The 21,593-nt window shown below is 37.9% G+C and overlaps 1 protein-coding gene across 1 annotated transcript; it reads left to right on the forward strand.

Moving 5' to 3' along the window:
- The first annotated feature begins 13,641 nt into the window (after nucleotides 1–13,641).
- LOC132625077 (casein kinase II subunit alpha-1) lies at nucleotides 13,642–21,187 on the forward strand. Its single transcript, XM_060339853.1, has 10 exons — nucleotides 13,642–13,918; nucleotides 15,064–15,193; nucleotides 15,802–15,996; nucleotides 17,825–17,982; nucleotides 19,282–19,372; nucleotides 19,574–19,639; nucleotides 19,820–19,902; nucleotides 20,097–20,160; nucleotides 20,373–20,441; nucleotides 20,976–21,187. The coding sequence occupies exons 1-10, from the start codon at nucleotides 13,833–13,835 to the stop codon at nucleotides 21,033–21,035; spliced, it is 1,002 nt and encodes a 333-aa protein (XP_060195836.1). The 5' UTR covers nucleotides 13,642–13,832; the 3' UTR covers nucleotides 21,036–21,187.
- Nucleotides 21,188–21,593: the final 406 nt, after the last annotated feature.

A 21,593-nucleotide genomic window follows, 5' to 3' on the forward strand; every position in this document is an offset into this window, starting at 1 on the left:
ATCAAGTGGGCTGGTTATGTGGGAAATATAATGTGGGTTGTTTATTTTGGTAGGGAATAATATTGTATTGGTATTTTGGGCCATTAATTTGGCTGAAAATTGTTGGTCCTTCCTCCGCTATTTTAATTATTTTCAGGCTTCTAATTTAGTAACTAGTACAATATTTGTTATGTGAAGATAAATAGTAATTAATATGTAGAAAAATAAGGATTTTAGAAAGTGTTGTCTAGTAATTAATTTAACGAATCCGAACCTGAAAACGAAACGATGACTAACTGTTTAAAATTTATGATAAAGTAATGCTCATAATAAAAAAAAAGTAGCGAAAATAATAATAGTGAAAATAAAGTATTTAGCTCGTTAATAAATTTAGACGCCCGAGTGAATAAGATTAAGGAGGGACAAAATTGGGTGTCAACAGATGCCCCTCTTCGACCGGAGATGATGTAAGAATCTTTGGGCGAAGAAGTTTACGTAGTAGCCAATTTTGTTTGGACCGATGAATGTGAGTTTGTAAGAAAGTACGTTTTTTTGGAAAATTTATGGAAAATATTATGAGGACCGAAGGAATTATGGCCGAATCTCAGTTTCGAGTTGCCTACATATCTCGGGCTGCACGAGAATCAGGCCATGTGTAGTTCGAAAGTTTTTGTGAGTTCATAATCTTGCGGGGGTTGTAGACAGGTGACGAGAACGTTCAAGAATAGAACATGTGCTTATAGCCTCCTAATTATAAATGTGGCGCGCAACACACCTTTAAGTAGGACTCTACTAGGCACGATATAAATCCTTCAAAGATGCCCCAGTGTTGAGTTATGGAAACGCTGGGGATGTAGAAAGGAATATGAGATTGTAGAAAGAGTTGATTGAAATACAGTTTCGGTGGGAAATATGGAAGAGAAATTGACCTACGTGTCACGTGTTTGTGGACGTAGGCGGAGTTGAGTTCGAGAATAGATCCGTGACCTTTGCTTGTGAGTTTGGTATTCCTCTTCAGCAAATTTGCCCCAGTTCACTGCGTAAGATAAAGTTCCACGTTGTGTTGCGTCCCTGCAGGTTGTATTTTCTGCCAAAACTGAAATTCATGTCAAAATTAGTAATAGAGTTGAAAGTGTAAAATTGTGAAGAGTGTAAAATGACAGTAAATATGAGCGTGGGAATGAAAGTGAAGCCGTGTGGCTAATGTTGTCTCTGATTGTCTTCAGGGACTTGAATGAATGTGTGATGCGTATACTGAGGATGTGATAATATTTCCAGTTGCATTTGCAGATGATAGTGATAAGGTCTCCGGCTGTCTTCCGGGACTTAATGATAAATGATATCTGCGAATTTTAAGGTAAATTCATTAAAGTGGTAAGGTAGATGATGAAATAAAGGAATGAAGTAAGGAGTAAAATAAGTGTATAGCCGTTTGGCTTATGCGCGTGAGGCCGTGCAGCCGGGTGATGTCTCCGATGGTTGTCGGGACTCAATGATATGCTGATGAGGCTGTATAGTCAAACGATGTCTCCGGTTGTCTTCGGAGGCTCAATGATAATTCCTGTAAAGTTCAGGGTAAAGTTGTTAAAGTTGGTAAAGTAAATGATAAAGTAGAGAGTAAAGTCAAAGTATAGCCGTCTGGCTTATGCGTATGAGGCCGTGTGGCCATGCGATGTCTCCGGTTGTCTTCGAAGACTTGATGATATCTCTCCGGTTGTCTTCGGAGATTTGATGCTGATTCCCGTAAAGTCCAGGATAAAGTTGTAACGTGGATGATGTCTCCGGTTGTCTTCGGAGGCTCAATGATAATTCCTGTAAAGTTCAGGGTAAAGTTGGTAAAGTTGGTAAAGTAAATGATAAAGTAGAGAGTAATGTCAAAATGTAGCCGTATGGCTTATGCATGTGAGGCTGTAGAGCCGAATGATGCCCCCGGTTGTCTTCGGAGACTTGATGATATGACATCTCCAGTTGTCTTCGGAGATTCGATAATGATTCCCGTAAAGTCCAGGGTGAAGTTGTATGATGTGTCCGGTTGTCTTCGGAGATTTGATAATGATTCCCGTAAAGTCCAGGGTGAAGTTGTATGATGTCTCCGGTTGTCTTCGGAGATTTTGATATTGATTCCTGTAGAGTTCAGGGTAAAGTGGTTAAAGTAGGTAAAATGAATGATAAAGTAATGGGTAACGTAGGGGGTAAAGTAAAAGTGTAGCCGTTCGGCTGATGATGTTGACGGTATCGCGACAGGCTGAATTAATGACGCGTAATCCTGATTTGATTAGTCTTTAACCTGCAAAACAGGTATATTCGTTAATGAAGTCATAAAGTTGTTCTGATAAAATAAAATTAAAGATAAAGTTAGAAATAAAGCCGTTTGGCTTTTGAGGCGAGGCCATATTGAGCCAGATGATGCTTTTTGGTTGTGATAGACTTGATTGTTGATCTCGCGGTCTTTTGATTCCTGCACTCAAAGAAAAATTCTTAGTTTGGGAGGGGGAAGTTGATTCGTGTTGGCTCGGAGCTTGACGCTGTTGGCGTTCCATTCGTCTTGTTTGTTTGGATCTCGTGATCTCCGTTCAAACCTCGGTAGGTGAACAATAGTGAAATAATTGCACGAAAGTATTTGATTTGAAAGGTAGGTATGTAAGTATATGTATATAAAAAAATGTAACTATATGTATATAGGTTGTGAAATATGTATATGTAAATGTATGTATGTAAGGAAAGATATATATGTAAACGTATACATATATAAGTTGTAAAATATTCTGCCAACTTTAGATTGTGACGCTTCTAAAGTAATTGGTCTATAATACTTCCTGTCTGATAGCCTAAATCTTGTCGATGCCCAACCGTTCTTTCGTCTATATCTTTTCCAAAATATGCCCCAGTTTTGGGTTCAGAAGAATATGCTAAATTTATGTTGTGGTGTGACCGAACCTTATATAGGTTGCCTACGTATCCGCCAAGGAATCAGGTCAGAACGTAGTTCGTAAAATACATAAAGTGGTCTGAGTTTTCTAATAAAGGGACCGAACCCGATATGGATTGCCTACGTATCCCACCAAGGGAATCAGGTCAGCGTAGTTCTATTATATAAATGGTAAAAGATTTGTTGGATTTTATATCTAGGTGTGGCGGATCTGTATGTTAATAGTCTACGAATCCCACCGAGGGAATCAGGCTAAGCATAGTTCTCCTTGTATAAGGATTTTTTTTTTGATTTTCTGTTATAGCACAACCGAACCCTACGTGGGCTGCCTACGTATCCCACCACAGGAATCAGGTCAGCGTAGTTCGTATGCATAAGGTATTTTGGACTTTTTGTTCTAAATGCAACCGAACCCTATGTGGGCTGCCTACGTATCCCACCACGGGAATCAGGTCAGCGTAGTTCGGATGGCAAAAATTCTAACCTAGTATGACCGAGTCCCTATGTGGGCTGCCTACATATCCGCCGAGGAATCAGGTCAAATGTAGTTCGTATTGGTTGTTAAAGGAAAGGTTGCAAACTAATGTCGTCGTTTGATCTCTTTTTGGATTGCTAGCTTTCAGGCTTATGTTATCACCTATCGGCTATTTCAATTCTTTTGAATGGAATCTTGTCTTGTCCCCTAGTTTGTTTGTCACTCTCTCGGGATGTATGTTGTGTATTTGTTCATTTCATGTCACAATCGTAGAGTTGGCAGATTTGATGATTATGGTAGAAAATAACAATAATAGATGATTAAGGAAAATCAGAAATGCATTCATAGTTTTCACGATTAAGCTTCCAAAAGATGAAGCAAAGCAAACAAAAATTTTGAGCATGATTCAAGCTTAAAAAGAAAAGTTCACTACATGTTCAGTCTACCAAGACTCCCGACGGATCGAGGACGGAGTACAAGTCCAATTCTTCAGAGTCTTTCCTGGTTCGGCGCCCCATATTGTCAGTGCCTTGGTGTTGCGAGTAGTTGTATTGGATTGTTCCCACGAGAGCGACAAAGTTGTTGATCTGACTCTTTCCGCACTGGACTCCTCTAAATCTTGGCATTTCCGTGAGCAGGCAAAGGATTGTTGACCACATTGGGCTTAGCTTCAGCGAGCTGAATTACTCATTCCTTAATCAGGGCTTCGATTTTGTTTTTAAGCCCATAGCAATCTTCAGTGGCGTGCCCAACAACTCCAGAGTGGTATGCGCAGCTTTTGGAACCATCAAACCATTTTGGGATAGGCTCGGGAATTTTTCCTTCAATCGGTTGTATTATGCCTGCTGCTTTCATTCTTTCGAACAATTGAGCCAAGGGTTCAGCGATCTGAGTGTAATTACGGGTGTTTTTGGTGTCAGGGTTTGGACGGGCTCTAGGTATAGTATGTGGTCGATTTTGGTAAGTTGGAGCTTGGTTGGGTTGATACGGGCGTGGGTTTTGATGCGGAGGCGCTCGGGGTTGGTAGTAGTTTGCTTGGGTGTTGTAAACGGGGTAAGGAGGTAGTGAAGCTTGGTAGTGTTCAGGGTAGTGGTAAGGGTAGAAAGTTTGTTGTGGGTGGTTAAAGTATGGAATGGCTTGGCTCGGCTCATGTCCTTGAGCGTTCATGACTGCAGCGACATCTTCCTTCTTCTTTTTAATCCCGTTGATAGAACCAGATTGTATAGCTTTGTTCATTGCTTGTAAAGCAATAAGATCTTGAATTTTCCCCGATTTGATTCCTTCTTCCAAGGCTTCTCCCATTCGAACAACTTCTGTGAATTTTTGTCCCATCATACCTATCATTTTCTCGTAAAATATGCCAGTCTGGCATTCAATGAAGGTAGCAGTCATTTCCCTATCATTCATCGGAGGTTGAACCCTGGCTGCTTCTGACCTCCAACGTAACGCATATTCGCGGAACGTCTCAGTTGACTTCCTGGTTAACTTAGTCATGTAAACTCTATCTGGTGTGATATCGGTGTTAAAACTGAACCTGTCCATAAAGTCTTGCGCCATGTCACTCCAACCACGCCATTTACGGACATCCTGTTGTGTATACCAAGTAAGTGCTTCGCCAGATAAGCTTCTTATGAAGAGCTTCATCCTTATGCTCTGGTCTCTGCCCACTCCAACCAGTTTGTCACAATAAGCCCTTAAGTGTGTATGAGGGTCGCCTGTTCCATTGAATGTATCAAATTTTGGCGGTTTGTAGCCTACGGGTAAATCGACGTCAGGTTGGACACAGAGATCCTCATATTCTACACTCTTAGTTCCTCTAGCAACTTGAAGGTTCCTCATTGCTTCTTTGAGACTGTGGATCTCTTTTAGTAGTATGTTATCTGCCCCTGCCTTTGCATCCCTTTCCATTTCTTCGTATTGATCTACCTCGGGTTGGAACCTGACCGTTACTGGGTTGGTGAAGGTTTGTGTTTCTGTGGCATATACCGGAGGAACACATTGTGCATTTGGGGTGACAAAGTGTGCCCCGTGCATATGCTGGGTTGGATAAGTTTGGATGATGGGGGTGTTTTGGACAAGAGGTGGTGTGTTGTAATTGGTGTTTATAGGTGGTTGATTCGGTGGGTTTAGAGGAGTAGTTATAGGTGGAGGATTAGTGTTGGTGGGCAAAGGAACATAGGGAGTGTGTACTAGCGATTGACTTGGTGGGTTGACGGGTGGTGGATTAGGAGTAGTGTAGGTAGTGTAGGTGGGTGGTTGATTTTGTGGAGGAGTATAGTTAGTGTAGGTGGGTGGTTGACTTTGTGGGGGAGTATAGACGGATGTTGGATTTGGTGGATTTGCGGGGATGATCGGAGGTAAGTTGCTGTTGGTAGGTGCATTGTTTTGGGGAGGAAAATGCTCAGGAACTGGGGATTCGAGTGATGGGAAACGAGGTGGTTCTGGTGCAGTATTGCTAGGTTCAGAAGGTGAATTTTGGAGTGTGATGGATAAATTGGTCAAGTCCCTAACCCGATTTAGTTCTCCACGTAGATTCTCAATTTCTTGAGTCAGGCGGGCGATATGTTCATCCCGTTGAATAGCAGTTCCATGTTCAGAAGTTTCAGGCGGATCGCTAGCCATCACGAGGTTTTCTACACCAGTTGGAACAGATGCGGCCGGATCAGACATAGTAATTTCATTTCCTTGGACAGCCCAACTACGTTCAGGTAACGATGACGTCTTTGACCTCGTGATGTAAGGATGGTCGGCCATCGAGCGTCAACACGAATCAACTCTCTGTTCGGGAATAAGATAAAATAGACATACAGTATAAACGATGTTAATCTCATGAACATATCTAGGTAAAGTCATTATCACGTAAAGTCAAGTAAGTCATGTAGCAAATAATTCATCAAATAGAGTCAAACAAGTTGTCAAACAAGCATATCAAGCAACAACGTGTCCTAACATGCATGTGACCTCTTTGTGCCAGAGGTAGGCCTAACGTTTGTTTGAAGGGTAAAGTGTGTCATAATATGTCATCCCGTTGCTTTTAATTAATTAGACAAATTCTATTTCTCAAAAAAAATAAAGTAAAAAATAATATAACATTTATTATACGTCAAATGAATACAACGTAAAGTGTTTCCTAATCTAAATAAAATTTCCTAATTTCTAAATTTCAGCTCCGTTTTGCGATGTCCTTGATCTTCGTCATTTGTTGCACTCCGATGCAAATGCATACCTGTCATAGAAATGTTAATCATTCCCTCCTTCCTAAAGTTTAATTAATTAGAGCAAGTAGTCAATATTTAGGCACAGTTATCCTTCAAACATGCACATAAAGTATGATTGGTGTCACTCGGGGTCGTGAACCCGCTTGGACGTTTGGACAAAGTCATCTAATGGGCTTAATACACCAAGGATATTAAACCTCCTAGGATATGAAATGTATGCTCTTAATAAAAGGTGTTGGTTTAGCCCTATCCTAGGTTGACTAGGAGTGGGTTTACTAGACGCAAGGTTCCCGAGTGGACTACTCGAGTGAGAAGGCTACGCGGTCACCGTTATTCGGACACCCCCGCGCACGCGCCAACTCTCCTAAGATTTGGATTCTACGAAGAAATTTGCGGGTGCGCTAAGCATACCTCGCGTGTACGTGTGATAGTGTGAGATTTCCAAAAGTGGAGGAAATATGAACGGAATGACAATTTATCGAAGCAGTAACACATAAACAGTTTATATCAAAAGAAACAGTTTATATCAAACAAACAATTAATAGCATGTAAAAATAGTTAACAAATAAATAAAGTGATTCCAAATAAACACACAAAGCCTATTTAAACTAAGTCCGTTATGGTTAGAACCTAAGTGAATCCCCAGCAGAGTCGCCAAGCTGTCACACCCCATTTTAACCCGGGAGTTAAATTAGAGTTAGACATATTGGTGATTCCTGTTTTTTTTATTTTGTTTTAAGGAGTCGCCACCTAATTATTTACGGTGAATTAGGACACCTAAAGTTAATTAAAGTTATGTTTAAAGTTAACTCTGTTTAAGATCTGCGAAACTTAAGATTCTAGGTAAGGGTTCAATTAGTCTAAAGGGAAGGTATTAGGCATCCTTTAAGACCCATTAACAATGGTTAAACGACCGGACTAAAATTTAATTAGGCTAAGTGTAAATATAGTATTCTAGAAAAAGAAAGTAGTTTTGTAAATATAGCTAAAATTACAGATAAGAATGCTGTTTAAAATAGGATTTGTAGAAGATAATAATTTGTACAAAAGAGTACTTTTAATGCTATTTTGAAATACGACTTATAAATGTTGTTAAGGTTTTAATAATAGTGTTGTTTAAAATAATATTTGTAAAAAATGTAGTGATTTAATAAAAAGAGTTTAATTATAAATAAACCGAAAGAAACGGAATGAATATATTCATATATATTCCGAATAGGAGTTGCGCCAACTAGCAAATTAAAATGTATTTGTAAAGTTATTGTAAGATTAATATTAATGTTTTAACAAAGGTGTCGTTCTAAGATAAAGAGAGTAAATGTTGATTCTTTTTAACTCAAATATATAGTCATGCTATTTAAAAATTACTCCAAATAAATGTTATAGATACTATATAAGTAGTTTAGAACATAAATAAAAGTGAATGTGACTTGTGGAATTAACTACTCATTATTAAACTAAAACCCTTAATGTCACTAAGGTTTATTTAATCTAGTAAGGCAAAAAATAAAATGATAGTCATACAAGGCAAATAAATACAACCATAAAAATAAGGAAGAGAGAAAAGGTTAAATGGATCTAGCCCATTTATTAAGGCCCAATTGCTGCGGACTGTTCACGTTATCGGGCTTCAGCCCGGTAAACTCCCTTATATGGCCGCTACGGACCGTTCCTGTATGGGGCTGACTCGAGAGGAGTTGTGTTGGGCTTTAGCCCAACGCCAAAATGCGGAAGGAGATGATGAGTCGCTTGGACTCATATGCGAGATGCCATGCATAAAACGAAAAGAAAATGATTAGTATGCAATCAATGGATAATGTTAAACATGTAGGATATAAACTCAAACAAATCGGCAGAGTGTATATATTCTATGTATATTTGAAGTATACCTTATGTATACATAGGTATACAACCTCACTGCCTTAACAAAATTGAAGCAATTGTAGATGCATTGAAAATATTCTAACCAGCTGATTATGCTAAACACAGAAAACTCAATTATGGATATTTCGAAACCGTAGCAGCTAGGCTTAACACTGCATTCTCATCAAATGAAAGCATTTGTTTCCTTTTAAAACCAGTGGTTCACTTAGTATAGTATTGACATCATATTATGGCAGCCAAATGCAACAAGTTTCATCAAGGCATCAGTAGTATAGTTTTCTGTTTTAAGAAAGATTTCAGCACACCTAATTGGTTAACAAATTAAGACAAAAACACTGCTTAAACTACATAAATAAGTATGGGAGAACCTGCTATATTGTCAAGCATTTTAGACTGATAACAGGACCAGTTTCAACAACACATAAAGATTACTAAGCTGGTCATGCTCAACAGACTAAGATAGCAGTAGTTTCAGCTAACCACACACTCATGGAATCAGCAGGTCATATCATGCCAATAACAAGTTAAGACTGCATGAAAAATACTTAAACAATCCCATAAATTAAGGCTACAACATCATTGTCCTAGTTAAACAAACCATGGAGCATATACTGTCGCATAAACAGCCTACCAAACAACATAAAGAATAAAAGAAACAAAACAGCACAATAAATTGAAGTAACAACATTACTTAACATAACTATATAGACACAACTTTAACAAGCTACACCATACAACAGATTAAACAAACGGCATAATAAATTAAAGTAACAACATTACTTAATATAACTAGAAGAGACTACTCATTTTAGAAGGCATGCTCAAATTAAAATCACATAAGAGAAACTTAGAGAGCTTTAGCTTAAATCTAGAGACCTGTGGGAACACTTTTAACTCATTAGCATGTTCCAGACCCAAACATATAGAACAGTAATGTACTCAAACTACCATGCTAACAGAAAACTAAACATTAAGCAACTCAAGGCAGTTACCATGCTAAACTAGGCAAATGACAAGCTTGGACAGTCATATTGAAGTCCTAAAACGTTACCTCAAGTTCATTTTACATGCAGGACTCTTCACAGTGAGTTCATGAAGAGGGCAGATAACCAGATACTTAAATGAATCATGACTATATTAATGTTGTTCAATCAAACATACAGAAGACCAGACTATCCATGAAATAGCATAAGCACACCAGACTTAAATTAGACAAGGACTAACCCCATAACTAGCACCTTCTATCACCAAAGCCATTTATGTTAGTTTAACTAAGTAAACCTCTGAATCCTTTTTTAGACATAAGTTGACGCCTAAACTGATTTAAATAAGTCTAATACAAGCTAATAATTCTCAGCTGTGGCTGAACCAAATACATAGACATGTTCATTCAATTGGCTAGATAACAGAGAAGATTCATATTGAGATTGAAAAAACTAGTTATTAGTAGCGTTTGTTATGCGCAAGAGTCAAATATCAGTAGGCAAAACACACAAGCATGTAGTTAATTTCATTACTAACGTAGTCTCGACTAAGGCAGCAAGTGAAACAAAAGAAACTAGGCTATGCCAAGTTAATTTCAGCAACATGATTTGATTAAAACAGTAGAGAAAGCCCAAAGACTATGCTAAACATGTTGATATCCTTATTACTTGACTGAAAGAGTAAATAAAGCGTAAAATTAAACTAATTAAACTATTTCTAGAAAACTAATTCATCTGAAAGGGACTTAACGATAGGAACACCCTAATACAAATTGAAGACATCATGTACACAGCTGGGCAATTACTTACTAGCAGACCCGATGTTCATGTTGAATAAACATGGTTGACTTAAATTGAATCGTAATTAGTAAACCACTAGAACGTAGATTGGTCATATAGATTAGCTGAAGTTGGGTGAAGATCAAACGACAAAACCATCAGTCGCAGGGAACTAAAGAAAATTGAACTTAAACTAAGTTAACACACGAACACACAGACACTATTAACTGCTATTAAACTGCAAAATCCAAACCAAACTAAGACATGAACCTACAAACATGATTAAAACTGAACTAAACTAACCAAACCTGACATGCATAATATTCTACATTACTGAACTGAGATTCAGCCCAACTACAACAAACACACGAATACATCAGAAACTTCAGATTTGGAAGAAAATGAACACACTGACCTTTTGTGGGCGCAGTGAAGTGGGTGTCGACGGTCACGAATCTACTCGAACACGACGAGCTCGAAATCGATTAAAGTAACTAAGGCTTCAAATTGGGAATAGAGTAATATGTGGCTATTTTCAGAACGAGGCTATCTTTCGATGAGGATTTCAGTCCCAAATCTTACATTTTTTCAACGGAAGGTTTTCTGATTTTAAAAGAAAATCAAGACTAGAGTAGAAACGAAACTGAAGACTTGAGGATAGGAAACTTGTCTCTCCTCTCAAATCCTGAAAAATCCCCTCTGTTCTAAGACCAAAAATCCCTCCCAAGAACTCGAAAACCAGTAGGGATGGCACAAAATAAGACTAAAACCGTAGTGGAAAGGTGAAGAATCCCCCTTTTTCTTGAGATTTTCAAGATGTCTTTATAGTGAGCTGAAGGCTAGGGTTTCGTTTTTATTTTAAGGAAATAGAGAGAGAGGAGCGTATGGGAGAGGGGTGAGGGACAGAGCGTGGGGGGCAAGGTGAGTGGAGGCGGCAGAGCACGTGGGGAACAAGGGAGTGTGGATGTGCAGAGGGAGCACGTGAGGGAGACAGGGAGAGGGGTGAGCGACGGAGGAAGGAGACGAGAGAGGAGAAGGGGATAAGAGAAGAGGGAGGCGGGTCTAGAAGATGAAAGGAGAAAGAGGAGAAAAGGGATAGGGTTTAGAAGTTGAAGTGTAGGGGTTGGGCCGGGTCAAAACGGGTATGGGCTGGTCGGGTAGGAATTAATTGGGCTGGAATATTGGTTGTGAATATTGGGCTGGTCCGAAAGTTTAGGGGTAATGGACTGGATAATTTAATCAAGTGGGCTGGTTATGTGGGAAATATAATGTGGGTTGTTTATTTGGGTAGGGAATAATATTGTATTGGTATTTTGGGCCATTAATTTGGCTGAAAATTGTTGGTCCTTCCTCCGCTATTTTAATTATTTTCAGGCTTCTAATTTAGTAACTAGTACAATATTTGTTATGTGAAGATAAATAGTAATTAATATGTAGAAAAATAAGGATTTTAGAAAGTGTTGTCTAGTAATTAATTTAACGAATCCGAACCTGAAAACGAAACGATGACTAACTGTTTAAAATTTATGATAAAGTAATGCTCATAATAAAAAAAAAGTAGCGAAAATAATAATAGTGAAAATAAAGTATTTAGCTCGTTAATAAATTTAGACGCCCGAGTGAATAAGATTAAGGAGGGACAAAATTGGGTGTCAACACTTGCTATAGGATGTTCCCGAGCTATCAGCTGGATTGATGAACTCCATTTCTATTCAGAGTGTTTCCAAGTCAGAGTACTTATGTATGTCCTCGAGTCGGATGCATTACGGGTATGTTGGGGCCCTGTCCCAACTTATGTTATGGTAACTTGGTCCTTGTTAGAGACTTTTGCAAACAGTGTCCTTTGGATAGTGTGTCGAGATGTTGACAGTTGTGTGAGGCGGCCACATAGGTCGATGTGTTCATATGCATTGATTTAAAGATTTTATTGTGACTAAAGGTTTTCTTTGACTTAACGATAAGGGAGAAGTCCCTAACATGATGAAAGAGTTCTATTAAACAGTTTTCATGTTTTACTTGACGGAAACGTCATTTCATAATTTAAAGGTTCACAAAAAGGTGTGACTTATGAATAGAATGGTAGTATGACACTTAACTTGGTCCTTGTTAGAGACTTTTGCAGATAGTGTCCTTTGGATAGTGTGTCGAGATGTCGACAGTTGTGTGAGGCGGCCACATAGGTCGATGTGTTCATATGCATTGATTTAAAGATTTTATTGTGACTAAAGGTTTTCTTTGACTTAACGATAAGGGAGAAGTCCCTAACATGATGAAAGAGTTATATTAAAAAGTTTTCATGTTTTACTTGACGGAAGCGTCATTTCATAATTTAAAGGTTCACAAAAAGGTGTGACTTATGAATAGAATGGTAGTATGACACTTAGCCGAGTATGGTCTTGGGTGTCAGTCGCGGCCCTCCGGTTCGGGTCGTGACAAAGCCTTTGTGATACCATCTTCTTATATACATATATTGTAATGGTATCATGGGACCATGGTGCCATTATGCTATATAAATATACTGAAATGGTATCATAAAGAAGAACTTTTTAGTCCTCCATGATACCATCACAGCATATAAATATACGACGATGATATCATGGAGAAAGAGTTTTGGGTGAAGGGGTACGTCAGGTAAATAATTTTGGGAGAGGGTGTACGTCGGGTAATTAGTTTAGGAGAGGCATGGGGCGGATATTATTTTGTATTTTAGGGGTATTTCAGTTAGTTTTCCAAATAAAAAAGATCCCATTTGAAGGACAAACCGTTCAATTTCTTCCGGGCAATTTGCGCGATTGCCCTTATTTGGGGGTGGTCTTTAATTTTTGGCCCTTAAATTGGTGGTCTTTAATTTTTGTCCTTCACAGTAAACCCCTTGGTTCTGGGTTTGAACCCCCGCTCAGTCAATTTTTTTTTAAAAAAAATCACAAGGTAGAGTTTGGATTCTCAAGGCAGAGTTTGCCTCAAACTCTCCCTGATCAGGCAGAGTTTTGACTGCAAACTCTACGACAGAGTTGACTTCAGCCATAAGGCAAACTCTCCCTAGTTTTGCCTTCAAACATAGAGTTAAAGCAATTTTTTTTTTTACTTAGTTAGAATTTTGCAACACTCTGCCTTAAGGCTTAACTTTTGCCCGAATAGACCTGATTTTGCTATGAAACTCTGTCTTGCGATTTTCGTTGATTGAGATGGAATTTAAATCTCAAATATTATGATATTAGGCGAAGAGTAAAAATTAAATGCCATCGATTTGAGGGACAAAAATAAAGGACCAGTGACTTTGAAGGACAATCCGCACAAAAAAAAAAAAAAAAAGGATTTCTTCCTAGGAGCCTCTCACAAATGTGATTCAATTCTGGTGGCCCATTTCCCTATCCATTCTTCTAGTGTGATGGAAATAAAAAATAAAATAAAAATACTTGAAGATGAACAAAAAAGTAATAGCCACTTGGCACCGACCATATTCAATCCATGGCTTTTTCCTAAACTAGTGTTACTGTGCGGTGGCATCGAACAGAATATCTCTCTATACTAGCCTGCACCTTCTTCGTTGCCCTTTCCCAACTCTGATTTGCGATTAAAGGAATATGTCGAAAGCAAGAGTATACACGGATATCAATGTGCTTCGCCCTAGGGAATATTGGGATTACGAATCCCTTACTGTTCAATGGGGGTAATTTCTTTTCCCTAACCTAACCCTAATCCCCTCTGATTTTGTTCTCTTTTTTTTTTTTTGGGGTGGGGGGTGGGGGGGGGGGGGTGTTGTATACTGTATTGTGATCAAGATTCGTGAATTTTATATGCTGTTTGCTACTTTTTTGATTGTTAGGTCTTAACATCCACTTCCACCATCCAAGAAAAAAAACTTTGTTTTGTTTTCGTCTGAAAGAAAAGTAGGTGTTATATAGCATATTAACATCCACTCTAGCCTGCCCGGAAAAAAAAAAGGGTCTTTTTTGGGTCTAAAATCAAATTGGATGCTCAGTATTATTTTTGGTGTCTAAAATCAAATTGGATGCTCAATAGCAACATCAACTCCGGGCATACCCAAAAACTTTCTTTTCTCTCTTTTTAGGTAATCGGGTGTTCAGTGTATATGTTATTTTGGCGAATTCCTGCCATCTTGAATGGAATGACCTAATGAAAGCTTTTCTCTTTCACATTGGAAAATATCTATATTTATTGGGTTAATGCAAATTTTCTGCCTAGTCTTGTTGAGCTGAGGCAAGTTTCTTATATTCTGTGGCTTTGGATTAGGTGAGGGTTCGAGTCTTTCTAGGTTGTTTACTTCTCTATTAGCTTCCACACGGTACAATGGAACCAAAATATCCACTTCATGAAAAAAAAAAAAAAAAAAAGAGGAAGCAAAATATCCAATATGGTATTACCAAGCTGTCGAGATTAAGGATTAGTGGTGTTGGTACAAACTAGATATGCTTGTGTAAGTCTAGGAACAAGAGTGAGATTTAGATCCCTTACATGTGTTAAAAGTCGATTTTTGAGTATTGGAATGACGTGGCCCCAAATGGAGCGGATGGTTATAGAGGCTTCATTTAGTTGACCCCTATTAGTTTGTTTGCTTTGTATAATTCTGCTACATTTGTCGAAATCAGAAGAGACTATAACCTTGTTTTGCTGAAGTGAGAGCATATACTTTTGTTAATCTTGGCTCTAGAGTGCCTTGGCCCTTGGCTCAATGATTAGTTTCATCTTTCGCGAGTTTTGGTTTCAGATATGATCCTATTTGACTCACTCAACTTTAATGCACCAGCTACATTATATTATCCTCATCAGTTCCCGTCATATTCATTATTGCAGTGATCAGGATGACTATGAGGTTGTTCGAAAAGTTGGAAGAGGAAAATACAGTGAAGTTTTTGAAGGTATAAATGTTAACAGCAACGAGAAGTGCATAATCAAGATCCTGAAACCTGTTAAGAAGAAAAAGGTATGAATTCTTTTTTTTTTTTTTAATATTTTTGAGCATACGTAAGACTTGGTGGCTACTATGTTTTTTCCCTTTTCGTTGAATTAAATTATCATTTTTCTGCTTCAAAGAAAAAAAAAAAATAGAAGTTTGCAGGAATAGTTCTTATGTAATGCAATACTTATTTATGCCTGACTTTATCTATAGAGAATCATTAACAATAACAACCTAAACGGAAAAATATGTATTCAACTCATTAAAAAGCTTACTCTCAATTTTCTGTTCATGTGTTGCTAGGGTGGCTGCAGTGAAATAAGTTTAAGTCTCTTTTTTGGAACTTAGGAAAACATACAAAGTACAGAATGCCTAAAATTGGTCGCTTTGTGACATAATTTGGAAAAATTAGTCAGCCTCAACAGCATTTACTGCAACAAAATCGGTTAATCTCTTGATGGCGGCTTTTTATCATTTTGGTAGTGTTATGTATCCACTGTTCATATACATTTTTTCCTCCTATAAGTTCTCTTAATTTTTTTAAACACGGTTTAGTTTGTAATATTGTACTTGCTTCGGGAAAAAACAAAAAAGAAAGGGCATATTTTTGACTTGACATTAGTGGTGTTGTGTAGATCAAAAGAGAGATAAAGATATTGCAGAACCTCTGTGGTGGACCAAACATCGTCAAACTCCTTGATATTGTCAGAGATCAGCATTCAAAAACTCCAAGCTTGATTTTTGAGTACGTGAACAGCACAGATTTCAAAGTTTTGTACCCAACACTAACAGATTATGACATACGGTACTACATATATGAGCTTCTCAAGGTAAGAGGATAAATCCATTAGATGGCAGTCACTGTGACTTATATGTACATATGCTCCCTGTCCTCTGGTTTTCCTTTATATTTTTTGAGAAAGGTAACAATTATCTGCTCCCTGTCCTCTGGTCTTTCTTTTCTATATCTTCTTTCTTCTCTCAGAACCAAGAATAGAGTTGTACTCATGTCTTAACTTATTTCCGGTCAGAAGTTCGTCTACCCCCTCCTTTCTTCTATTGCAGCTTTCAAGGTTTGTATGAGTATGAGAATTTTGGGAGTCCCCCAGTTTTCTTATGCACACACTATTTCTGAATTCAAAGGCACTTACGGGGTATTGGCTGTATGTACTCTCATATACTTTGATCAAATTTGGAGCTCAAATTATTAAAGTTATAATTTCTAAACTCCTAGGCTTATTTCATGTGGAGATTTTGGAATCCAGGATTCTGGTTCCATAATATTGCACTAATTTGGATTCAGCCTACACCTATATTTAGATAATTGGTAGTGACTAATACTGAAAACCTATATTAGTTCACCTTATGCTGCATGCGGATATATGGAATTCGAATCCATCAACGAAAATGTAGTTTTTTCTTATTGATATCGTTAGCTCGTTCACTGTCTTGGTCATTCCAATTAACTAATTACCTTTCCTGTGCAATTACGTCTCAGTATAGCTTTTGAATGTATGTGTACAAGGTAAATGACTTTGTAGTTAAGTGTTTGTATGTGTACAAGGTAAATGACTTTGTAGTTAAGTGCTTACTCCCAAATTGTAATCTCCTGTTATCAGACGATAAATTAGATTTTTTTCCCCCCCCCAATTTTAGGAGGATTTATAGTGTTTCCACACTTCCCCTCCAGTGTGACTCGAACCCAGGACCTACCGGTCGTGGGTGGAGGTGCTTAACCACTGAGCCATCCCTCACTTGTCCATGAATTAGATTCACTGTGTACTTATTGGAAGTTATTTTGTTTATCTAGATGAATGGCTATGATCTCTCTAACTCTAAAAAAATGTAATTTTCTTTACAGAATTTGACTTTCTGTCCTGGTATTCATTCTGATCTTGTCATTGGTTAAGAAAAAAATCAGCATTGCCATGGATTTTCTGTCCTCTGTTTGCTAACTGCTGTTTAAATTTTATTTTCCATTTATATGAGTAATATTACTTTCCCTGTTTTGGGTACTTTTGCTTATATTTTAGTCACATGAGAGGAGCTAGTTGGAAATGGGGATGCCAATTTGGGATCCTTTTGCTTTCTATCTCGAAGCTATTCCTTTATGCTACATGCCTACGTCACCACCCTACCTGAGTAGAAACATGTCTAGGTTTCCCTTCTTACAGCAGGAAGGTTTCCTCTCTTTTGCCTCCTGCTGTAAAGAAAAAAGAAATTTAACTTCCCGAGCTTTCTAATTATGTATTTCAGGAACACAGTTTCTTGGTTGTCAAATGCTTTATGCTGAAAAGTACATATCTAGTCCTGTTCCTGAATATTGACTTTTCGGCTATGTTGCTCGGACTCTCCAAAAATGATGCCGCACCCGTGTCGGATCCATGAAAAATGCACTACTTTTGGAGGATCTGACACGCACCCGTGTCCACTTTTGAAGAGTCCCAGTAACATAGCTTTTCGGTTCGCTTAGTTTACTTTATTATTTTCCTTTTTTCTTTTTGAAAGAAAAGAAAGACTCGGTTTTTGCACGACTGTTGTATTTGCTGAGGCCTTCAGTTGATCATAGACCTATTCTTTGTGTATACTGTATATTGCTTTACATGCTTACGAATTGATGGTGAAGGTCGGAAACTGAAACTTCTTATCAACCTGCAGGCACTAGATTACTGTCATTCACAGGGGATAATGCATAGAGATGTCAAGCCTCATAACGTTATGATAGACCATGAACTGCGGAAGCTTCGGTTGATAGATTGGGGTCTTGCTGAATTTTACCACCCAGGAAAGGAATATAATGTTCGTGTAGCTTCCAGGTGAGAGATAATCTGCTGACAGTATGCTGGACCTGGTATAGTTGCTTTGCTAGCAGCAAATTCCTACATATAGGTTCTCTATCTGTAGACCCATTCTCCACTTGCAAATTGTTCTCTGGACAAGTCATCAGTTTTTAGTCAGAAAGCAAGTGATTTTGCTATATATTTTATTAAGTTAGAAGAAATAAAGGAACATCATTCACTTAGGTATAGAACAACATATCATGCACATACAAATAAAAAGATTAGAAGTTCTCTATTTATTTCTAGATGTATAAATCTCTGAAAGGCTAAACCACTCCTAGAAAGTATAGGACCTACACATGTTAAACATATTCTCGACTAATATGTATTGCCTATATAGATGTTTTTCTTTCATTGTGGCCTATCTTTCGCTAAGTTTGCTTGGATCCCTAGACATTGCAGGTCCTTAATGACAACTTCTTTTCATGTGATTAGATCAACATCGTCCTTTTTAACACCTTAATTTACCATGGTTTTCACCTGGGAGCTGGTCACGACGCAGGTCATCTCAAGTGACTTTTTCACATTTTGTCGCTGATGTGTGCTACTTGAACCTTCTCGCGAATGTGATCATATTTCTAATCTTGTATGATCACGCATCCATCTTAACGTCTTGCATGTTGGCGACATTCATCTCGTGAATGTGTAAAATTTTAGTGGCCCAACATTCACTCCATATAGCATTGTTGGTCTTATAACTGTCTTTCACATTGTTAGGCATCGTTCTATTGCATAACAACCACTATAGCACTTCTGCATTTCAACGTTCAGTTTTGATTTTATATGTAACATCTTCGTCTAGATTGGTTTCATTGTGGCGCTGCAATCTCATCTAATTTCATCTCAATTTCAATCTTCTGATGTTGACTAAGCTTGCAAATGCATATATTCATTCTTACTTTCTAGATTTTAGTCAGTTAAGTAAACCAGCAGAATTAGGCTGCATGCTTTTTTTGTTGAGGTGGAAAGAAAAGTTTGTGGTGTACCAGTTTGATCAGTCTCTAAGTTGGCTTACAAAGAATGCAAGCTGCTTCTGCACCATACCCAATTAAAAGAATACTAAAAGAATAACTCTTTATCAGCACAGTCGCATACAGTAAGTAGGTTTCATACTGTAAGTTAGTGGTTAGTAAACTAGCACAGAAGTTGGAAAGTGGTTCGTAAACTAGCATGGAAGTTTGAAAAGTTGGATTTGTCATTGTTGGCGTGCTTGTGTCCTTATTTAGTCTCAAGGCTATTGCAGCAAGCCTTAAGTCTTCTTTTTTTGTGTTTCAGATACTTCAAGGGCCCTGAACTTCTAGTTGACTTGCAAGACTACGACTATTCTTTGGATATGTGGAGCCTTGGCTGCATGTTTGCGGGAATGGTGAGAAATTTTATGATATATAATATAAGCTATCAGTTGGTTTGTAAGTTTAAGCTATCGGTTGTGGGCCTGGAAAACTGTAAACATCTGAAAGGACTTGTTAGAAGTTTGGATCTGCTTGTTTGAAATCAATTTTCTTTTTCCTCGTTATCTTTGTGGCTGACTATGCCTTTTTTTTTTTTTTTTTTTTTTTTTTTAAAGATTTTCCGCAAGGAACCTTTCTTTTATGGCCATGATAATCAGGATCAGCTCGTCAAAATTGCAAAGGTAATACCCAGTAACTGACCAATGGATTTATATGCCTTGATTTTGTTCTTTGAATGAGATCAGGGAGGTTGATCAACTAAAAAAAACCAATACAGTTGTTACTTGTGTAAGTAAACACTGAAATGTTATATAAAAGTAACGTATAGCTGCTTGACATGGAGTTGATAATTTTTGTTATAGGTACTTGGGACAGATGAGCTGAATGCATATTTGCACAAGTATCAATTAGAGCTTGATCCTCAGCTAGAGGCTATGGTTGGGAGGTACGCTTCTTGCTTTCTTGTTACTACTCTTATAGCCAAATAAAACTAGGCTGAGGCAACTAGTAAACAACTGAGAGCTGTGACTAAATATGGTTAGATCTCAGTAACTAGCTTTAGCAGAAGTGCGGCCTCTCTGATTTGAAGCCAAAATTCTTAGCTATTGAAGGTGAATACAATCTGTCTTTCCCCTGCAGACACAGTAGGAAGCCGTGGTCCAAATTTATTAATGCAGACAATCAACATCTAGTGTCACCGGAGGTATTGGTCTCTCTCTCTCTCTCTCTCTCTCTCTCTCTCTCTCTCTCTCTCTCTCTCTCTCTCTCTCTCTCTCTGTCTCTCTCTATTTATCTATCTATTACGATTTTATTCTGAATAAGAAGAAACCAACAATGGCGACAACTGCGCCTGAAACCTCAAGTAGCTGTAAGTCTCACTGATATTTGATGATTGCTTCTGAGTTCTCATTGCAGGCTATAGACTTCCTTGACAAGCTTCTCCGTTATGATCATCAGAACAGACTTACAGCAAAAGAAGCAATGGTATTCCTTTTTAGCCACTCTTAATGAGCTTTAAACCTGAGCCTCATCTTTGTTTTCTCGGTTTCTGTCTCGTGTAGCTTTTTTTCAGTACAAAAAACCAATTATTACTAATTAAAGAAATAATTTTGGTGACATTTTAAAACCTATGAAAGAAATGGTTAGGTAACATTTTAAAGCATACTTGACCAAAACCAAATGTATTGACTAAATGAGATCCATGAAAGAGATTGGTGAGGGAGTAGCAGGTAGAAGAGACGCAACTGACTAGTTTTAAAATACTGTTAGAAGCAAGCTCGTGATTGTCAATTGCCTATCGCTTTCTCTTTGTGTTCTTGGTAATGTTTTTTCCTTTGTCACAATATGGCATCTGTATATTTGCTGGAACCAATCTACGCACTCTCTTCCTCCTTCCTTTCTTTAACAATGAACATTTGGTTTTGTTTTGCACAACTAGAGTATTGCACGCATATATTTGCGCGTTTAAGATCTTTAATTGAGAAACCTACTAACTGCTTTCGCTGCCCTATTTCTTAGGTCCATCCATATTTCTCGCAAGTGAAGGCTGCAGAAACTAGCAGGATGAGGACACAGTAGCTCTGTTGTACTGCCGTCAATGGGAAGAATTTAAACTATGGTGTAACGTACCATGTGTATCCTTTTTAAGTGACATTTGGGAGAACTCATGTATTTGAACTTGAATAGACATCAAGCTGAATTCAGGAATTACAGATTTTCATCATTGAACATTTCAAGAGCAATAGTGTTTTGTAGATTTCCTGCTCTGCTGATTATGCAGCGACTTGTTGAGCCTTAATTTTTTTTTGTTTTCCCGTGAAGTATCTCTAGAAGTAAACAATAACAGATTTCCAAAAATTTAATTAGGAAGTTTCTGTAGTACGTTAGTGTACGGGTTTCCTGGCAATGGATGTTGCTTCTGCATTCAGCTTTGGTGATTTGCGCTCCATTGAATAAGTTCATTGGTATGGTCTTTGAAATCTAGCCTACAAATACCCACAATATCTCTTATGTACTCTTGGGGAGATTTTTTGGTGTGGGGGCAATAATTAGCTAAATTTTGGACGTACAATTTTGAGGGAGACTCAGATTTTCTTTCTTCTTACGGGACACAAATTACAACTATCCATCATAAAA

Source organism: Lycium barbarum, chromosome 12 (genome assembly GCF_019175385.1).
Source record: "Lycium barbarum isolate Lr01 chromosome 12, ASM1917538v2, whole genome shotgun sequence".
Lineage (NCBI taxonomy): Eukaryota > Viridiplantae > Streptophyta > Magnoliopsida > Solanales > Solanaceae > Lycium > Lycium barbarum.

Bases quoted from the DNA above. Each gene is read 5' to 3' on its own strand.
- LOC132625077 (XM_060339853.1), top strand. From the start codon at position 13,833: ATGTCGAAAGCAAGAGTATACACGGATATCAATGTGCTTCGCCCTAGG. The intron at 17,983-19,281 runs GTGAGAGATAAT...TTTGTGTTTCAG, and splicing joins AATGTTCGTGTAGCTTCCAG to ATACTTCAAGGGCCCTGAAC. The intron at 20,161-20,372 runs GTATTGGTCTCT...TTCTCATTGCAG, and splicing joins AACATCTAGTGTCACCGGAG to GCTATAGACTTCCTTGACAA.